Genomic DNA, 19,901 nt, shown 5'->3' on the forward strand with positions numbered 1-19,901 from the left:
TCGAATAATTTTTGCGTTATGAGAGTAAGAAGCGTAGAAATTTTTTGACAGCTACAACTACCGTTCTTTGCTATAGAAGTAATTTTTAAACTTACAATGTGTGATAAATTGCACCATACAGTACAAAATACATCGATAACAGAAAAAAAAATGCTATTTAAATTTACATTAAAATGAATTTGCACATTATGGTATCAATATTAATGATTTTAGATTTTTAGAGACACACTTGAAAAAAATTAATTGAGAAAAAATTTAAAGTATATAATTCGTTTCAATTTAAATATTTTGAATTAATTTGTTTGAGCCCCCCTGTCGTGGGAGACTTGACCCCTTGTCAGGCAAAGTCTGGCGCCATCCTTGATGTGTCTATTTAATTTATAATTATGCTTTTGAAAAGTGTTTTTAAAAAATAATTCAAAACCAACAGTAATTGAATTTAAAATAAAGTTATGCAGTCAAAAAAAAAATTAATGGAGAAATATTACTTATTCATTTCAATCGACCTTAAAAATGGATTAAACTATAATTGATGCCAATGAAGCTTAATTATTTTTTTTAAATTAGACCCCTGGAATTGTAGTAATAGGTGTGGTGTCATTTAATACTTAATAGGCTAATCTATGTATTTAATATAAGCTCTGATGTAATGAATTCTTTATGGCTTCTTGAAAGGCTTAAGTACTGGAAAAGAAAAATTTCTTGATAATGGTAAATTTTGAGTATCATTGAGTTTGGTCATGAGCAATAGCTTGCTAAATGTGATTAAAAGTCTTCGAGAAATTCATATTCTTAGGTTCTGAAATTAACACACAGAACAAAAACATTTTAAATCCATGAAAAATAATTTCTCCCAACTGATGCTTCTTTGGCTTAGTCAAACTTTAAGCTGAAACACCTATTTTAACTTATGCAGCTGAAGCTTGGATGTCAACATAAAAAGATAGGAACCCCCGCAATTTTGAGAGAAAAATGTTAAGAAGTATTTTTAGAGCTGTTTAAGTAAATAGAATTTGTGGAAAAAACATATATAAAATCATACAGAATTTGCACAAGCCAATACATAATTAATTTTATTAACATCCGAAAGTTAGCATGGGCTGAACTTCTAATTAGAGTTAACTAGACTAAGACCACCAAAAAGTATTTATAGCCAAACCAACCAACATTCGAAACAACATGGGAAGAGAAGGGGCCCCAAACTTAGGTACTTTTTATTTTATATCAGTCGTTGAACAGCCGACCCAATTTTTGGGTTTAAGACTACTGATGTTCAACTCCGTAACCTTGTATTTTTTAACCATCCAGAAGACAAAGAAACTTCTAGATCAGTACCCCCAGAGGTTTTAGTTTGTTATGGGAACATGGAGGACTTTGCTACTCGACAGATTTAACGTGCATCAGTCAACACAATTTACTACATGTGGAGTCTTCGGCCGGCAGGGATCAAACCGACGAACTCTTGGACATCGGTCCAGTTCCCTACCAACCAGGCTATCCCGATCCCTAAACTTAGTCACTAGACATGTCTCAATGATGATTAAAAACAAATGACTAGAAGGACAAAGATAGTCATTTAGTTTCAAATTCTGAAGAAGGCCTCTGCTGGGTGCCAGAGTAGAAGACGTTTCTAAATGCATGCTTTGTGTAACCTAATAATTTAAAGCATCCGGGAAGTTTAGGAAATAATAATAAATATTTAAAAAAATTTAGTTATTTTAAATTATTTTAATTATATTTGCTTTTCAGTTCTGTGCCTGATTTTGTAGTGCAGATTAATATCAATTTATTGATTGTTTACTTTTTCTGCCATAGAAAGAAAGGGTATATAACTATTTCTTAAAAAAATATTTTTCTTGTACTAAACATTTATTTGTTTAAAAAAATTAATTTCATTAAAAAATTTGGCTCTAGAGTCCTTATTCATTGAATGAATTGCTCTCATCTCTCTGCATAGGACTTATTTTTCATAAAAAATCATTTGATATAGAAACAGCAGATATGAATCAAAATATGTTATTTTAGTTGCTATTGAAAGACCCATATTTTTAAGAACAAAGTAATTCAAAAGCACAACTGAGCATGTTGAAGTTATACGTTCTGTCTCATTCACCATATTTATGAACTATTGGTATTGACTACTATTTAATATTTTTAAATATTTCCGCTTTTTCCAAAAAACTATAATAGATGTTCTTCATTTATAAGCTTTTAAGTTCATTTTTGTCTATATTGATTCAAAAGTATAAGTCTATTATAAAAAATGGGCTTTTGTGAAATTTATGTATCAAATTAAGTTTCTTTCATAACAATATTCTTAATTTGTGGCTCTCAATAAATAATGATCACATCAATTTGTTGAACCACACAGATTGTAGTATCTCAATTAAAGGCTAAAAAATTAAAATTAATTTTACTTGTATATTTATATAATACGTTTGACTATTTAACAACTCAAATATGCATTGCTTTTTCTTTAGATTTGATGGAAGCAGCTTATCATCGACATAATCCTTATCATAATTCAGTTCATGCAGCTGATGTCACTCAAGCCATGCATTGTTTTCTTCGGGAACATAAAGTAAAATAATTTTGTTATCTATTGTTGAAAAAGCTTCTTCTGAAAAAGAGTGATGCTATTCTAAAAATCTCTTTTAGTTTTCTGCTCATTTAACTCCATTAGAGACGATGTCATCTGTTCTAGCAGCAGTTGCTCATGACCTTGATCATCCAGGTGTTACTCAAGCATTTCTCGTGGCTACTTCCAATCATTTAGTCAACCTATATAATGTAAGTAGTATTTTTTAATTTAAAATCTATATTAGTTTGAAATATTTTAAACTATACATTTTATGAAACAATTTCAAAAGAACTGAAGTGAATTAAATCCAGCATTCTTGTTACAGTAGGAACTGTGTCCTACATGGTCATGTTTGTTCCATTTATTATGATTCTACAGTGATTTTTCTTTTATATATATATATTGTGCATTAACTGAGAACTTCTATTCTTTGTACAATACATCTGTAACATGCATTATGGTGCTTAAAAATTACAGTGTTTTTCTACTTATTTGCATCAGAAAGAATTTATCACAGAGGAAAAGGTTTGTGTAGTTAAATATTATCTTTATGTTCAAAATCTGTGTGACTAGAAATTTTTAAATCAAAATTTACTCTAATTCTAGAACTCTTGTTAAAAAGGAAGTAAATCATAAAGACTCACAAATAGTTGTTTAACTGGTAAAGAAAATGCTGATTGAAAAATGATTATTTTAATAATTCCTTTTTGTCATTTTATGGATGGTGTTTTCAATAGAAATGTAAACAATAACAATCTCGAGCTCGGCACCTACTCTAGTTCCGGTTAAAAAGTTTGCAGCTGCTTACTACATGTTATTCTGATAGGCGATGTTTTCAAACGGATAACTTTGTTTTCAAAAAAAGAAATAAATTAGATAATTTCTGAGCTCAAATCCGCCATATTTCATAAGATATTAATGTTAATATGTAATTCTGGTGAGTTTGAAGTGAAAATATCTTTTAGTTTGTTAGAGATATATTGTTAAAAAAGGTGACATGGTTGCTTGATTTTGAATAACTCGCATTTTTGGCAGTCTTGATATGGCGTCTTTCCATAAGTTTATTACTGTTTCTTCTTGTTGCAAGCTGTGTACCATCTTACGTTAGTGTTAACACTTTTAGCATTGTAAACACCAGTATTGTTAGCATTGTAAACACAAGTAATAAGTAATAAAATACATTGTTTGCAAGAATCTCAAAACACAATGATGCCAAATGGCTTTAAAATACAACGGAAATAGTAACCCGGAAATTTAGGCGGTTACGAGCTTGCAGCGTTCCCTAGTGTAGAAAACACCATCCATTGATTCCTTCTCACTTAAATATTGCTTTGTGACTATTAATATCTGCAGTTTTTTATTTTTTAGTATGAATATAAAAATATTTCTTAGGGGCAGTCATTGCCAAAGGTTTTAAATAACAAAAACAAATTTTATGGTAAAAGTTAAAATTAGGGATATTTTTTAAAGCTTTAAATTTATACATTTGCTTAACAAAATTCCTTTTAAAGTATATTTTATCATAAATAATTATATTTTGTATAGTTTCTTTTACCATAAATGTGTTCTATTGAATATTAACTAAGGGGATTTTTCTTTAAGAATTCATCAGTCTTAGAAAATCATCATTGGCGAACAGCAGTTTCTTGTCTAAGTGAATCTGGCATATTTAGTCATATGGAGAAAGAAAAATGGTTAGTAAAACATTTTTTTTTTTTAATAATGACTTTAAATTTTATTCTTATATTTTATTGTATTGGTGCTGCCTAAATATCAGGCATCATGATGGCAATTTTGTTAATTTTTATATGAACATAAACCTAGTACTACAATATTTTTTTACTAATCAACTTAGTAATATTATTTTATTAAATTAAATACTTCCAAATGTTAGATTTCGTTTAAAACTGAAAAATAAACACTCTTTTTAAAAGTAGAATACTATTACCTTCTCTTTGAAGTAAAAAATAAACATGGTTTTTTATTATATTCTGTAATATAATACAAAATTTCATTTTAAAATAAATTCTAACAATAAAAAACTGAATATTTATAGCATAAATTAAAAGAAAAATACTAAATAAATATTTGAGTTGCATAAATGCAAATTAAATACTTTAATCTAAAAATAACCAAACTTTTAAAAATGGTTTGAATTAAAACAAAACCATTGTAGCACAAAATAAGATTTAACAGTTAATTAGAAAATGTTAAATAAGTCTATAAATTTTGGAGTAGAAAAATCAATGATTACTAAAATTAACAATATTTTAATCCATACAGTTTGATATTTTTTAATTTTGTTCTAACTGGACACATTTAAACACACAGAAAAAAGTGAGAAAATTTTTTTTTACAGATGAGAAACGATCATTATAATCATAAAATCTTCATTACCATATAGCTTAAAAAATTTTTAAATATTCCAACATGAAGGGAAGAAATATTGCTAAAAAATTTTGGATTTGAAAATCTACACTATTTTGTTAAATATAAGAGACTTTTATGCAAAATATATCAATCATTTTTTTAAACTGATATTTGACAACAACAAAATTTTTTAATTACAATATAGTTTAACAACTTTACAGTATGTCAGCAAGAAACAGGAAAATATTGAAATTTCTCATTACTCTTGAAATTTTGGAATGTAAGATTAACTCTATTTTGTCAAATATAAAATAATTTTTTGCAAAATATATCAATGATTTTTTTTTAACTGACCTTCAGAAAAAAAATTAAACCGGAAAATATGTAGAAATAAATAGAAAAAGGCAACAATTAACAAAAAAGTTTGAAAATGACAATAATTTAAATTGACCTAATATCACTTTGTTTAAATATTACTGTTAATTAATAAAAGTATTAAATTGCTCTTCAAATATTAAAATGTGAAATTCAGCACTAACTGCTGTAATAATATTTTATATGGTCGATACCCGTATTTGCGTTACATGGAGAGGAAAACCTCCCAGGGTTAGCCCGATGACAAGGAGACTCTAACCCATGATCAGTCTACCACTAAAGATAATTTAAGGCAACACTGTGGTCCATGTGAGCCCGGTGTGGAATTCGTGTAGACTATTGGATACTTTTAATCTTGTTTCAACTTGATATATTTAAAACAAAAAAAAGACTGTAAAATGTGAGAGAATAAAAAGTAAAATTAAAGTTTAAGATCAATAAAATAATCAGAATTATTATGAAAAAAATAAAAATAAATAAATACTACTTAACTGCTGTTAGGAAATAAGTGACTAAAATTTAGGATCAGTTGCAGTTCCTGTTTTGCTGGAACTGCTTTGTAAGGGGACACACTTTAACATTTTGTTTTTTTTCTGTATCATCAAATCTTAGCTGTATCTTTAGAACTGTGACATATTGGAGATTAATTAATTATGGAATAGTGATCAATCCGGAATATATTCTGGAATGTAATAACTTTTTAAAAAAAATAAGGAAGAAAAAATATATAATATTCCTTTTATAATAATAAAAATTTGCTTTTTTGAATGTTATATTTAACAGAGTAACAAATTATAATCTGGGCATTCTTGACTTTTTCTGTCAGCAAAAAGAAAAACTATCAAATTAAGTTAAAACTGAAATATTAGAATTTTGTTGCCACTAGGAGGATAGGTGCTTTACTTCCTCTAATGGGTCCCTAATTATCTATGTAACAAGTTTTAATACTTGTACCTTTGTAATTCTGAATCTTGCAACAGAATAGTATTGTGTTTGTATTTTTAGAGCTTAATATAAGATTTATCTCTACCTCCACTACTATATTTAATATTTCAAAAATAAATGTTGTAAATATTATTGTTATAAAGAATCAAAAAGAGTTTTGTGTTAATACTTGGTATATTATGTGAGCATTGGGAATATCAATTTAGAATTGAGTTTTAAAATCAGCATCAGACTTAAAAAGTACTAGTCTCAAGGTCTACAGTCATAAATAATTTTTTTAAAAAATAATTACATTTAATAATACAAAATGTATGAACATAACATAAGAGCAAGAGTGAAGGTATTTGCCTATTGATAATTGTTTGTACCAACCACCACAGCTAAGATTCCAAGAGGTTTTTTTTATACCCTTCAAAATTATCCCTTACTATGAAATTGCTTCTTCAGTTTCTCACGTGCGACTTTTTTTGAGCAAATACCGACATGGAAATCTTCCAGGAAAGGCACATGCGTTGTTTCTAGGCTGGTTTGATCATGTCAATTTATAGTCTAACTGCCTTTGTCAATTTATAGTCAATTCATTCAAAGAATTTCTTTGAATCATTTTCTGTACATTGTTTGACACGTGCCGTTTTGTTCCAGTTAAACACGTGCACTAATAAGCAGAGGGGAGTGTGCAATTTCAAAGCGGTTCAAGTAAATCTGAGTTGTTCTCGGAAGAACTTTATTTTATGTGCTTTTTATATAACATATTAAAATAATTCTTTCATACTTTTGAAAACTTCAAAAAGTTAAGAAAATCACACAAGTCAAGTAAGTGTATATAATTATTCTAAGAATCAGCACATTTTAAAGTTGATTCGTTGAAAAAATGACTGCAGATCAACTTCATTCTAATGTTAAAAATTAAATCAACTGCAATTTTTATGATGACGATTTTAAGAATTATCAGTTAATTTTTATTTTTTCATAAAGTAGACTTCATTGAATCATTGAGTGTAAAAAAAAAAAAAACTCTTGCAACCCACTTTTCTGATTTGTAGGTCTTCAATGATGATAAATATATTTAAAAATTCTATTGGTTTCTGGTTTTTCAGATACACACAGTTAATTAAGAACTAAACCCTGTAAAAATTCAATCATTAGGTCAAAAGTTACCCAGATTTTTTTAAAATTATTCTATGCTATATTCACATATTCGAAAATATTGTTTGTAATAAAGATAGTTATTTCAGGTTAGATATTCAGAAACAGTTAAGGTCTTTGATTTTAGCTACTGATATTACACGCCAAAAAGAGTTTTTGTCAAGGTTTAAAGTGAGTATATTTTACATTCAATCTTAACTGAAGTTTTAAATTCATGGATGTCAAAAAAACTAAATGTTTTTTTTTATTTGTTTATAATTGATTCCCTAAAATATAACAATTTTTTTTAATATTTATTATTGTTGTGATATTTATTATCTAGCACTCTGCAGACTGTATTTTTTATCATCTTTTTCCTTGAAAATAAAATAACTTTATCAAACAAAAGTTTATGATGTCATACAAAAACTATGAATAGGATTGTTTGAAAAGTTGGTAGTAAAGCAAATGTTTACAGGTTGAAAGATATTATTCCTCTGCACAATAATTATTCCTTCTATAAATTTTATTTTAGTACTTTATTTACTAAATCTAGAAACAGCATATTGCAGTAGTCTGAGACTGATAATAGGCTTGGTAGTTTTATTTTATTTTTGAGTAAAAAATTATATTTGTTATCGTATTTACTTAACCAAAAATAGAACGGCTACTGCAACTATCAACATTTACTTGCAATAGATATTTCTTAATTTTAGCCTAAAAAATTGCTATTGGGAACTCCTTTGATAAAGCTTATTGAATTTACTAAACATTTCTTCATTTTTCCAGGAAAAAAAAAGAATGGTTCTTACATACATCTAAAGCTAAAAAGAGAAGTTTTTAAAAACATTTTCACAACTAACTTAATTGTGCAAAAGCTGTAAAAAAATAAAGATTTTACTCTGAATGAAAACTTATTACTGAAAATGAATTTTGTCAATAGTTTGAAGGAAAAGAGGTATTACTCTAAGCGGTTTTCATTGCAGAAGCTGCATCTTTTTTTTTCCTTTTGTAAATTCAAGTACCTTTCTTTAAAAGTAGGGATAAAATGCAAAAAATAATACTAAATAGGGATAAATTACAAAAATATGATTCATATGACTAGTTATAATTTTTTGCATACATCTATAATAATGAGAAAAATTAGGTGTTTCCTCAAAACATATGTTTTAGAACAGGGAACCTATGTCACTTGTTGATCATTTTACACATGTCCACCAACATGCAACCAAGATAAAAATCTTTCAATTTTCATTTGTGTAAAAGTATGAATTCCAAATATAAATTTCCCTTGAAAAAAATAAATAGTACCTACTGTCCAAGTTCTAAAGTATTCTAAAATATGCTTTTGGGTTACTAAGACGTCGCTTGCTCTAGGCCTTTGTATCTCATAGTTTTTGATTAAAGTGAAATTTTTGGGTTAGAAGTATTTGAAAAAGTGAGCCTAAAATGTCTTTTTAAATTCATTTAATTCCTTTACAATTTTCCTTTTACGGCAGGTTGAGATTTTAAACTTACTCAATTTAAAGAAAACAAGTTTGTGAAATGAAATATACTTGCCTTTGATTTTCTGTATTCTAAAAATCTGATGCAAAAGAGAGATTTTTTTATTATTTAATATTATTTTAATACCCACGGCATATTAAAATCCCATTTGTTCTGAGAACATTTGATTTTATAAAGCGGATGATTTTATGAACTAAAATATCTGTATTAGGGAAAAAACATTTCAAATTTTTTTAACTTTACTAATGCACTGTAGGTTAAATTCATTCATATTTACATTAAAATTTTATTTTTACAGATTTTACATGTGTCATTTTATTTATACCTGAGCTACAATCTTTAAGTTGTGGAAGGTTTTTAAAAGATCCGCGTATGTGCTTGATTAGCATAATTTAGAGTTAAAGAATCGACATGATTTAAAAGATTAAAGAAGTTTTTTAAAACTTTCAATACTACTTTTTATTTGCTGTAAATTTACTTTAAAGTGTCAAGTGCATTTCCAACATTTAATAGGGATACATTTACTTCATTGAATGATTGATCATCATTAACATTGAATAATGATAATCATTCCATATTTTCCTCTATTCATAAGTAACTTTCATCTGAATTCTGCTACACTAACCCTGAATAATTTTTTAATATCTCTCTTCATTTTCCAAAAGAAGTGTAATCCACATCTATGCTCGCAGGTGAGAAGATGAAATTTGTTATTTATGTGCTTTCAAAACTTAGGAGAATAGAAATTTCTAATTATACAAAAGGAAAAAAAAAGAGTTTTTCCTTTTTAAAACATACGTCAGACAAAAATTTGATTTTACAAAATGGCAATAATTATTTTGTTAAAGGATTGTTTTAAAATTGTAAAGATTCTGTTCTTTTAGAATTGATTTTAAGAAGCGGCTGATTTTATAATGTGCTTTTATTAGTGGAAGTCACTTTATTTATTTTTATTATTGTAAGCCTACTAAGGTACCATTTTTATTCTAGTTTAGGCAGAAACAATTGGAACTGATTATTCAAAATGCTATGATAAAACAGATTATCATTCTTTAAGGGTTTATTATCAAAATTTTATATATTTATCAAAATCTTAATTTTTTTAATATTAATATTACAAAACAGGTTTTATTAATTATATTTTATTCTCAAAATATTTTATGGAAAGTTATTTGCTTCTTGTATTCAGTTTCTACAGTTTTATTCAAGATATTGAAATAATTTATTTGAAAAAAAAAGCTTGTGATGTAGTGTAATAATTGTTACATAAATTTTTATAATTTCTTTTAGGATTACTTAAGTTCGGATTCCTTAGATATGCAAGATTCACAATACCGTCACTTTGCTTTGCAGGTAAAATTCTCACTTTTTAATATTATAAGAGGTTACGTCATTGCACCAAAGTGCATGTGCACCACAGAGTAATGACTGTCCAAAATGTGGCAGAATAAATCATTGATCCCCTTTTTTTGCTGAAGCTGCCCATTAACATTTCCAGTTAATAGTTCAGCTTAAATGATCCATAGTGAAAACATTTCCATTGAACCAAAATAAAATAAAATAAAGTCATTACGAGTCATAAATGTTTATTTAATCGAAAGAAAAATCTCTATCAAAACCTGATGAATTATAATTCAGGTTGATTACAGTAATATAACATAAAAGTTGTGTAAAAAAATTTGTCCAGTGTATATTATGCTCACCAACTAATGATAATGTGGCAAAATTATTGGGTAGTTTGTTCAAAGGAACAAAAAAAAAGAAACTCTTGAACTTTTTCATGAAATAACTTAAAAACTAATGTGCTCTATACATATTCTTATATAATAAAATCTACTAAATCAATATACATGTTTGAAAATCTACAAACACAAAATAAAAAAATAACATTTTGTAAATTTAGCCATTTTACCTTGTTTTGATTTATTACCTAAATTTTTTAAGCTCATTTTTAGTTATATTATTATTTAATTATATCTTTTTTAATTCCATTTGTTTTGAATAACCTTTCTGAGAAGTCTCAAAATTTTGAAATATGCACTTGTATTAATTGTGATGCAGGGCAGCATGAAGTCAACCAGAAGAATGCCTTTATATAAAATTTGTCAGAAAACCCATTATATGAATAAAAAAAATATCAATAAAAGTTGCAATAAAATATTATTTCCTAATTAAGTTTGAAATATTCAAAAAAATCAGCTGAACATAAGATATACTTTGGAGTAAGGAGGAGAAAAATGGAAGGTAGCAGAATTCGGTAATATAATTTTATTTACTATTTCTGTATTGCTAAGTAAATAATGCATGGAATGACATAAAACTACTGTTCTATGTTTTACTGCTTCACAACAATACAGAAAATTAAGTAAAATTATATCGCCGAATTATTCTACTACCATCCATATCTTCCTCTTGCTTACTCCAAAAAAATAAAAAGCAAAAGCACAATAATATCAGAAAATTAAAAAATCTAATATTATATAGCATCAAAACTAACGCAAAATAATATTATTGCGAACGCTAGATAATATTAGTTTGCATAAAATATAATATTGTATAATGCAGAGCAAACAGCGACCTCTTGTATCTTTCTAATATTAGAAGTTGTGCAATATAACGTTAGATTTTGCCGATTTTCTGATGTTATCGAATATTAGGTGCTACTTGGGTTGTCTGTCCCAGAAAGCAGAAGCCATAATTGATTTTCTAAATTGATAGCCATGATTTCTTTCCTAAATTTTTCTAAAATTGAAGTTTTGATTTTCTTCATATGGTGCAATTGCATTGATTGTTGCTTGGATTCTGGTATGTGGTGAAAAACTGTCTCATCACCAATAACATTGTGATAGAAACTCATTATCCTTTTCTGCATAATGTGTGAGGAAGTAAAGTGCGTATAAATAATATAGTGCATTTCTGCATAGTAAAGTTTTCTTTTTGCTTTTTGATAATTCTCCTGTTTTTTAATATGCACTTTGTTATTATTATTTAAGGCTGTTTAATATATTATATTTTATAATAAGAAGTTCGTCTACTTATTTCTCACAAAAAGTATACCTCCACAAACTGGTGACCTCGGATTTATTACGAATCGAATCACAGCCTGCAATGTTGTACAAATATGGAGTTCATATGCCAAAATCCTGAGCAACAATAAGTTGTCAAGTGTGATGAAATGCAAGTAAAATATTTTACCTGTGATTTAAAGAAGTTTGCTTCAGTTCAGTGAGTCAATATATTTCGGTCAGAATTTTATCGGATCTTATTTATTGAATAATTAATTTTATCTGGTGTGTTGAATCTGAGTCGCCAATTTCTCTGATTTAAAGTACCAAGAAGCTGTGTCGCTATATACGTATATTGATTATTTTCTGTGTTATTGTGTATATTTGACTGATCTAAAATGGTTGACAACAATGCTTCTTCACAATTGGCATGAGTTGCAGTTAAGCATCCGCCATTTTGTCGCCAAGACCCATCGTTATGGTTCATTCAGCTGGATGCGCAGTTTAAATTGAGCCACATTACTGCTGACGAAACTCAATTTTATACAGCGATTGTCGCTTTAGAATCAGAAGTACTTCAATCAGTTCGTGAAATTATCTTGAGTCCACCGGTGACGGAAAAATACAAATCTTTGAAAGAAAAATTAATTTCTGTTTATGCAGAATCCGAGAAAGTTAAAATCAAGCAACTATTGCAAGATTTACAGTTAGGTGATATGAGGCCTTCTCAATTGTTGTCTAAAATGTCAGACTTATCCGCCGGTGACCTAACGGACAACATTCTTAAAACATTATGGATGAATAAACTCCCATCAAATATGCAAGCCATTTTGGAGACCAGTAGTGAGCCTCTTACGAAGCTGTCCGAAATCGCTGATAAAATACACGAGGTGGTCATGCCAACGCAAATACATGCAGTTCAGACTCCTGATCAAGGTATTGTGGCGTTACAGGCTCAAATTAAAGAATTGTCCAAACAGGTCTCTCAATTAGTAGCCATTCAAGCTGAACCCTTTCAGCGTCACCGCTCTCCATCACGTGGTCGATATACACGTCGTAGCCCTTCGAGGAAACGTTATGAAAGCCCTTTTCCAGGGTATTTGTTTTTGCCACCACAATTTTGGAGACAAGGCAAGCAAATGCTGCCAACCATGTCGTTATAACAACCAGGGAAACGAGACGGGCAGTCGCTAAATGTCGTGAACGACAGCTGCCGGAATATTGCACGTCTTTTCGTCATCGATAAGAATTCAGGTTTAAAGTTTCTTGTAGACACCGGGACTGATGTTTCTTTCGTGCCACCACATTTTCATGAACAAAAGCGCCTTACCAAATTACAACTTTATGCAGCAAATGGAACTCCTATACAAACTTTTGGTGAACGCCTGATATCTATTGACTTAGGATTCCGCCGCAAATTCCAATGGCCATTCATTGTTGCCTCCGTTTCAAGTCCTATTTTTGGCGCTGACTTCTTGCAAAAACTTTCTTTGCTTGTCGATCTTAAAAATCGCCGTTTAGTAGATTCTTCAACGAACTTATCTTACCTGGGAGAAATTCGCAATAGTCAAGATTTAAGCATTTAACTGATTTCGGATACTTCTACATGGCATCAACTTCTCAGAGAATTTCCTACAATCACGCGCCCAGTTATGGGTAATTCACAACCCAAGCACGATTCATTTTATTAAAACTACCGGACCTCCAATATGTTCTAAGCCAAGACGTTTACCTCCAGACATGCTTAAAGCCACCAAAGATGAATTTCAATACATGATGGAACAGGGAATTTGCCACCCATCGAAAAGTTCATGGGCCAGTCCGCTCCATCTAGTTCGGAAACGAAATGGTAACTGGAGTCCATGCGGGGATTATCGCCAGTTAAATGCAGCTACAATTCCTGATCGTTACCCTGTCCCCCACATTCAAGACTGTATGCAAGTCTTAGAAGGAAAGACTATTTTTACAACTGTTGATCTTGAGCGGGCGTACCACCAAGTGCCCGTTAATCCTGCTGATATTCCAAAAACTGCAGTTATAACTCCTTTCGGACTATTTGAGTTTCCGGTCACGACTTTCGGCTTATGCAATGCTGCTCAAACGTTCCAACCTTCATTAATCAGGTGCTAATCGGCCTGTACTTTTGTGTACCTTATTTTTCTCAGATGTGATGCTCCAAAGCCTTCTCTCACACCAAAATTTTCAGACCACATCAAGTACTAGTTTGATACAAAAAAACATTCAAAATTTTAGTAAACGAAAAAGAAGTTAATGTTAATATCGACCGCCTCAAACCGGCGTTCATCTGGAAACCTGAAGCCCCTGTGCCACATGCGTCATCAACATCGACTGAAACCACGACGCCCGACTTAACAAATGCTACCACAACAACACGCTCGGGACGTCGAGTACGCTTCAATCCGAAGTATTTGTAAGAAAGGTATCGTTAGAGTACTGCGGTGACCTGCCTACCACAACTCAACGCTGCCAGTCTGATATCCCATAGCAACGAGGAACACAAAAGAAAAACTAATGTTTTCTTTTTGATAATTCTCCTGTTTTTTTAATATGTACTTTATTATTATTATTTAAGGCAGTTTAATATATTATATTTTATTATAAGAAGTTCGTCTACTTATTTCTCACAAAAAGTATACCTCCACGCTCACTAATTAAACTAGCAGACAATCTCGCAAGAAAAGCAAAACGTTCAAGGTTAGAACCCTTACTCACAGAAACCTTTTCTTTGCTGCTTTCGGTGTAGTATCTTTACTTCCTGAAAAATGCCTTGTATAAATACTGGGTTTACTGTAATATACATTTACATTTTTAGAAACTGCCATTAATATACATTTTTAGAAACTTTGAGAAAAATGAAAAGTCATTAAAATCAAATAAATCACTTTTGAGAAAGACTGGATTGAAAACATCAATATAGATCTGTCTGAAGAATGAATTAGGGTGTTTATTATAATCTCTTTTCATCATTTCTCAATTTTCTCCATTCAATCCAACATGTTTTTATATTTTTAACTCACCTTTCTCAATTGTGATAAATTAGATATTAATACCTTAAGTGTTTTTGTATTAATAATAAATAAATAGATTTTTGAGAAGCATTATTAAGATATTTGAAATTTTATGAATTAGTATTACAATCATATACACAGTAACTTATAGGTTTTGATCCGTGCTTTTATGCCGAAGTCAGTTGAAAAACACTACATTTCAGCAACGCTGTAATTTAGGATTTTCGTTCATCCCCCCCTTTATAGTTTGTCTATGGTAAGAACTACCCCGTCAACAAAGTCTGAGGGCCGTCTGCTGTTATGGAAACAAGAATTGCGCATTTCAGGGAGGGTAGTTTCTCTTCACTCTAGGGCTAATGCAGTAGACCAAAGAAAACGAGTCCTTTTCTCTCCCTAATCCGAGCCGAAACCTGTCCTAAACAATTACCCCACACCCCTACTTAAAATGGTCATACCTCATTACCATAGTCACCTCCACGGATCCAGGTGAATGGCCAGAGGAGTTCTTACTTTAGACAAACTATATGAAGACTTGCATTTTGGGGAAAAGAATTAAGCACAACAACACTGTCTAGCAGGCGATAGCAAGTGATTGAAAGAAAGAGACACAACCTCCTTCCATTTCTCTAGAGTGAAGCGCAAGCACATTGCCTGCAAATAACAATATAAATTTACCTTATTTGGCACATGCATGTGGCAGAGCAAAAAAATCCTCTAGTCCACCTTACAAGATGTAGCTGCTAAGAAAACTTGACAGTTAAGGTCAAAGTTGTAAGTCTGATGCAAAATTTTGTTAATTATACTTAAAGATGGCCTAAAATTAATGCCTAAATAAAACTAAAATTAAATAATAACAGTATTTTTATAACTAAATAAAAAGATTAACTTGGTTTTAATGTTGAGGGTCTCAAGAATGCCATACAAAATTGTACCTCTAAGGGATTAAGAACCCATATATTTCAAATTTTGGTATATAAATCAATGTAAGTTAACACCTCAGAAATTCAGTACTGTTTATTCATTATTAAATTTTCAAAAAAATTTAAAAAAACAGTAGATCATTATTTAAAACTAATTATTTTTGCATGAAATTTTCTTAAATATCTGCAAAAACAGTAGTTGTGAGGAACACATAAAAAATTTACATACAAGAAATCTAAAAGCATATTGTGAAATACACAAAAGTGAAAAATAAGATCTAGACGCATTCATAACCTTAAACTCTTGGCGAAACTTTTTTAAGACTGTGGTAACCCTATTTTGACAATTAAAAACTCTGAATCTGTGAAAGGAAAATGTATTTTTATTTGGAGAAAGTACCATTTTGTATATAATAGCTGCACTATTTATATATGCTATCTACCTATGAATCATGCAGCTTTCCACAATTAGAACATGATAATTAGATTAAAAATTATTCAGAATTACTTACTACATTTCAATTACTTGTGTTGATGTTATAATTTTTATTCAGATAGCTCTGAAATGTGCTGATTTATGCAACCCTTGCCGTCCATGGACAATAAGTCAAAGATGGAGCTATCAAGTATGTCAAGAATTTTATCGGCAAGGTACTTTCTTTTGTATAAAGTTGGTTATGTTTTCGAATATTTTTTTGTGAAAGGTATCAGTTAATTTCATAAATAAGTAACACTTTAAGACATTCATTCCGCTATAAGTTTACAGCAACACATTTTCTAAAGTTTCGTCATGCTTTAGTTACAGTACGGCTCCTTAATAGCTTTAAAGGTTTAGTTAATGATGTAAATTTGAGGAGCAAACACTCTATACATAGCCATAACCATACCAACACTAAATCTAAATATACTACTATAGCACTACAATTTAGTTTCTTTGTTTAGTTTCTGTGTTACTCCCATTCATTTCCCTTTTATTTAACTCTGTTAAATAGTTAATTCTACTATAAACAGAAAAAGGAAAATTTAGATAATATAATTTATTGAAAAACATTAAGTAACTGTAAGAAATAACATCAATTTAAATTTTTTTGTTACATTAAAAAAACTAATAGTGCATGTCAAAAATGCATAAATATGCATTATTTTCAGCATAAAACTAAATTTAAGGAAATAAAACAATAAGGAATTTCGACTATTTAAATGAAACCATAATTTACTTTGGGTGATAAGAAGATATGTTTTAAAAGGACATTCAAGAATTTTATAGATTTAAAATAAAAGTAATTACCAAACAAGTAAAATTGTAAGCTTCATAAATACAATTAAAAAATAAAGAAGGAAAACAACAATGTGTTCACTTTTTATTTAAACTATTTCATTTTGCATCCTTTATAATAAATAGATTTCAATAACAGAGTAAGTACAGTGAAACCTGCCAAGTTGAGCACCCCTGTAAGTTGGGCTCCTACATAAGTTGACCTCAATTATCAAGAACGGAATTTTTCCTATATAATATAAAGAAGCAAAACCTTTGTAACTTGACCACCTGTCTATCTTGTATGTTGACCACTGAAATAAGTCAATTTTGTCTAGGAGTATTATGAAATTCTATTCTAAAACCCTCATAAGTTGACCAGAAAAAGAAAAAAAATTCAGAAAATTTTCTGTCATTTTGGCAATGTATGTTAAAATTTCACTTGTTTGGTGAAATAGTGTAAAAAGCTTATCTAAACCCTTTTGTGAGTTGACCATGGGGGGAAACTGTAGGGGGTCAGCTTTTGACCATTTCTTTCATCCGTTCATTGAAAACAGGAGTGTTAGTTGAAAAGTTGCTCTTCCAGTTGCGATAGTGAGCATTTGAGTAAATGAATGCTCTGAAATATGCTTTGATCCTTTATTTATGGTCTTCGATCTTTAAGTGTAGTAAATAAATTTTAAAGTGTTCAAATAATTTTATTTTGTTAAAGTTTACAAATTACATGCTTTCTTGTTCTGATATTTTAAAAAATTATTTTTATTAAACACTTCACATGCATATCTTACGAAATAATTTTTTTTTTAAAAAAAATTTTTAAATATTAGAATTTTATGTATCAAATTGAAGTTTATTCAGGTTTAAACATATTTCTTAAGATATTCATTTGGATATTTTCTGAATGAAATTTTTAAGTAAAGTAAAAAAAAGAGAAAAAAATTTATATATAGCAACATGATGTAGGAAACGAAAAAGCAAACCATGACCCACCCCCTCTATAAGTTGACCACTTGTCTAAGTTGACCACTGAAACAATGCACCACAAGTGGTCAATTTACACAAGTTTTACTGTAATATTCTTTTAACTAAATAGTAAACTAGGGTGCGATTTTATTAAAAGGAACACAATTTAATGAATATTAAATAATATGTTAATGTTAAATAATATTGCAATAACTAGTTAAAATAGGAACAAAATAGCTGATGTTTAATAAAAATTGATTGAATCAATCATTACCTTATTGAATCAATCATTACAAAAAATGTTATTTCACTTGTAATTAAATTTGTAAAAGAAATCAATTTGCATTATAAATAACTATCTTGCTTTGTATTGATTACATAGTTTTGATTGATTTTATAATAAAAATATACTTATAAATGAAAAATACTAATTTCATGACTACTTGGTTCACTATGGTTTTCAAAAGTCCGACTGAGAACTTTGAAGATTAAACATAAAAACTTCGCTAGTTGAAAAAAAAATAACAAGAAAATTTTTCATATAAAAAATTCTTAGTATCATTTGTTTATAATTAATATTTGTTATTTTTCATTTTGTATCAATAAAATATGAATTAGTTTGAATAGTTTAGGCATTTTAGATTAAAATTGTTAAATAATTTTAAAAATTTGTTCTACAAAATTGAATAATTCAATATTATGAGTTTTTTATACTTTACAGTCTATTGTTTGGAGTAATTTCATAAAATTATGGGATGTAGTTTAAATATACTCTTCATATCAGATAATTAAATTTATGAAAGCAAGATTTTCAAGGATTAAAATATCTCTCCAATATCCAATTAGAATACACCTGAGATATCCAGGCATCTTTTGGAAAACAATGTTATGTGTTGGATGTCTCTGGTATTCAAATATCTGTAGGATCACATGTTTGTGATCTCTGGATTTCTGATTGATATTCCATGGATATTCTGGTATCTTGGTGAATTCCGTTGGATTTGGGAATATCAAGTTTTTTTTTGTCTAAGTGATTTATCTCAGATATTTTAGGGATATTAGTGACTGTGTGGGACTAAAACCTCTCATGATCATCTCACTACCTTGGCAACATTTTCTGAAAAGATTTCAAATCTTTTTTAACCATAAGTCAGTATCTTTATGGCAATTATGTAAAAAGTAACCATGTTTGTATTTAATGAATTGTTAGTAAAATAATTTTTTTCACAACTTAGAAGGGTGCGTAGACAGATTTTTCAACAAAAAATAACACCTTTTCAAGCACTCAAAAATTTTTTTTTATCACTTTTCAAAAAGAAAAAAAAAGATCCTAATTAAGATCTGTGCAGTACTAAAAATAATTTTTTTCTATCGTTTAAAGTTCTTAATTGATAAACATAAAATCAATAAAATTCTAAAATATTTTCAAAAACTTTACATAATCGTGATAAAATAACTAAGTTTCTGATAAATATTGCAGAGAAAATTGTGAAAATCATGCATCTTTTTGTAATTTAGAATGACTATCGATACGGCATTTAAAAGATAAAAAATTAAGCACTTATTACAAATCCCGAATAAAAAAGCGCTTTTAAGGGCTTTTAAAAAACATATATCAAAAATAAGTACCTTTAAGCACTTTTTAAAAATACTACGCACCATGTTAGGAAGATACATTTTGTCAATGAGTATTAATTACAAATGAAAAGTGAAAATTTTAGTTAATATTTATGAAATTGTTTTTATTCTAACTAACAGTTTGGGCCACCCTTACTCTATAAAGTTTCTGGATTGCTTATTACATCCTGAATTAGTGAAACCGGTGAA

The 19,901-nt window shown here is 29.0% G+C and overlaps 1 protein-coding gene and 1 long non-coding RNA gene across 3 annotated transcripts in view; one reads left to right on the forward strand and one right to left on the reverse strand.

Annotated features, from left to right (window-relative positions):
- The window catches only part of LOC107440566 (3',5'-cyclic-AMP phosphodiesterase 7B), a 106,045-nt gene that overhangs the window by 77,552 nt on the left and 8,592 nt on the right, over positions 1-19,901 (forward strand). For both annotated transcript variants that reach the window (XM_016053531.3, XM_071187523.1), the window contains 6 exons: positions 2,481-2,581; positions 2,659-2,790; positions 4,184-4,275; positions 7,507-7,588; positions 10,193-10,255; positions 16,411-16,507. In XM_016053531.3, the coding sequence (XP_015909017.1) occupies positions 2,481-2,581; positions 2,659-2,790; positions 4,184-4,275; positions 7,507-7,588; positions 10,193-10,255; positions 16,411-16,507 (567 nt within the window). The remainder of the gene's footprint in view (positions 1-2,480; positions 2,582-2,658; positions 2,791-4,183; positions 4,276-7,506; positions 7,589-10,192; positions 10,256-16,410; positions 16,508-19,901) is intronic.
- Positions 2,265-3,811, reverse strand: LOC122270899 (uncharacterized). Its single transcript, XR_006226047.2, has 2 exons — positions 3,226-3,811; positions 2,265-2,781 (listed from the first exon to the last, which is right to left on the reverse strand). It is a non-coding gene; the product is annotated as an uncharacterized lncRNA (long non-coding RNA).

The sequence above is a fragment of the Parasteatoda tepidariorum genome, chromosome X1, assembly GCF_043381705.1.
Source record: "Parasteatoda tepidariorum isolate YZ-2023 chromosome X1, CAS_Ptep_4.0, whole genome shotgun sequence".
In the NCBI taxonomy this organism is placed as follows: Eukaryota; Metazoa; Arthropoda; class Arachnida; order Araneae; family Theridiidae; genus Parasteatoda; species Parasteatoda tepidariorum.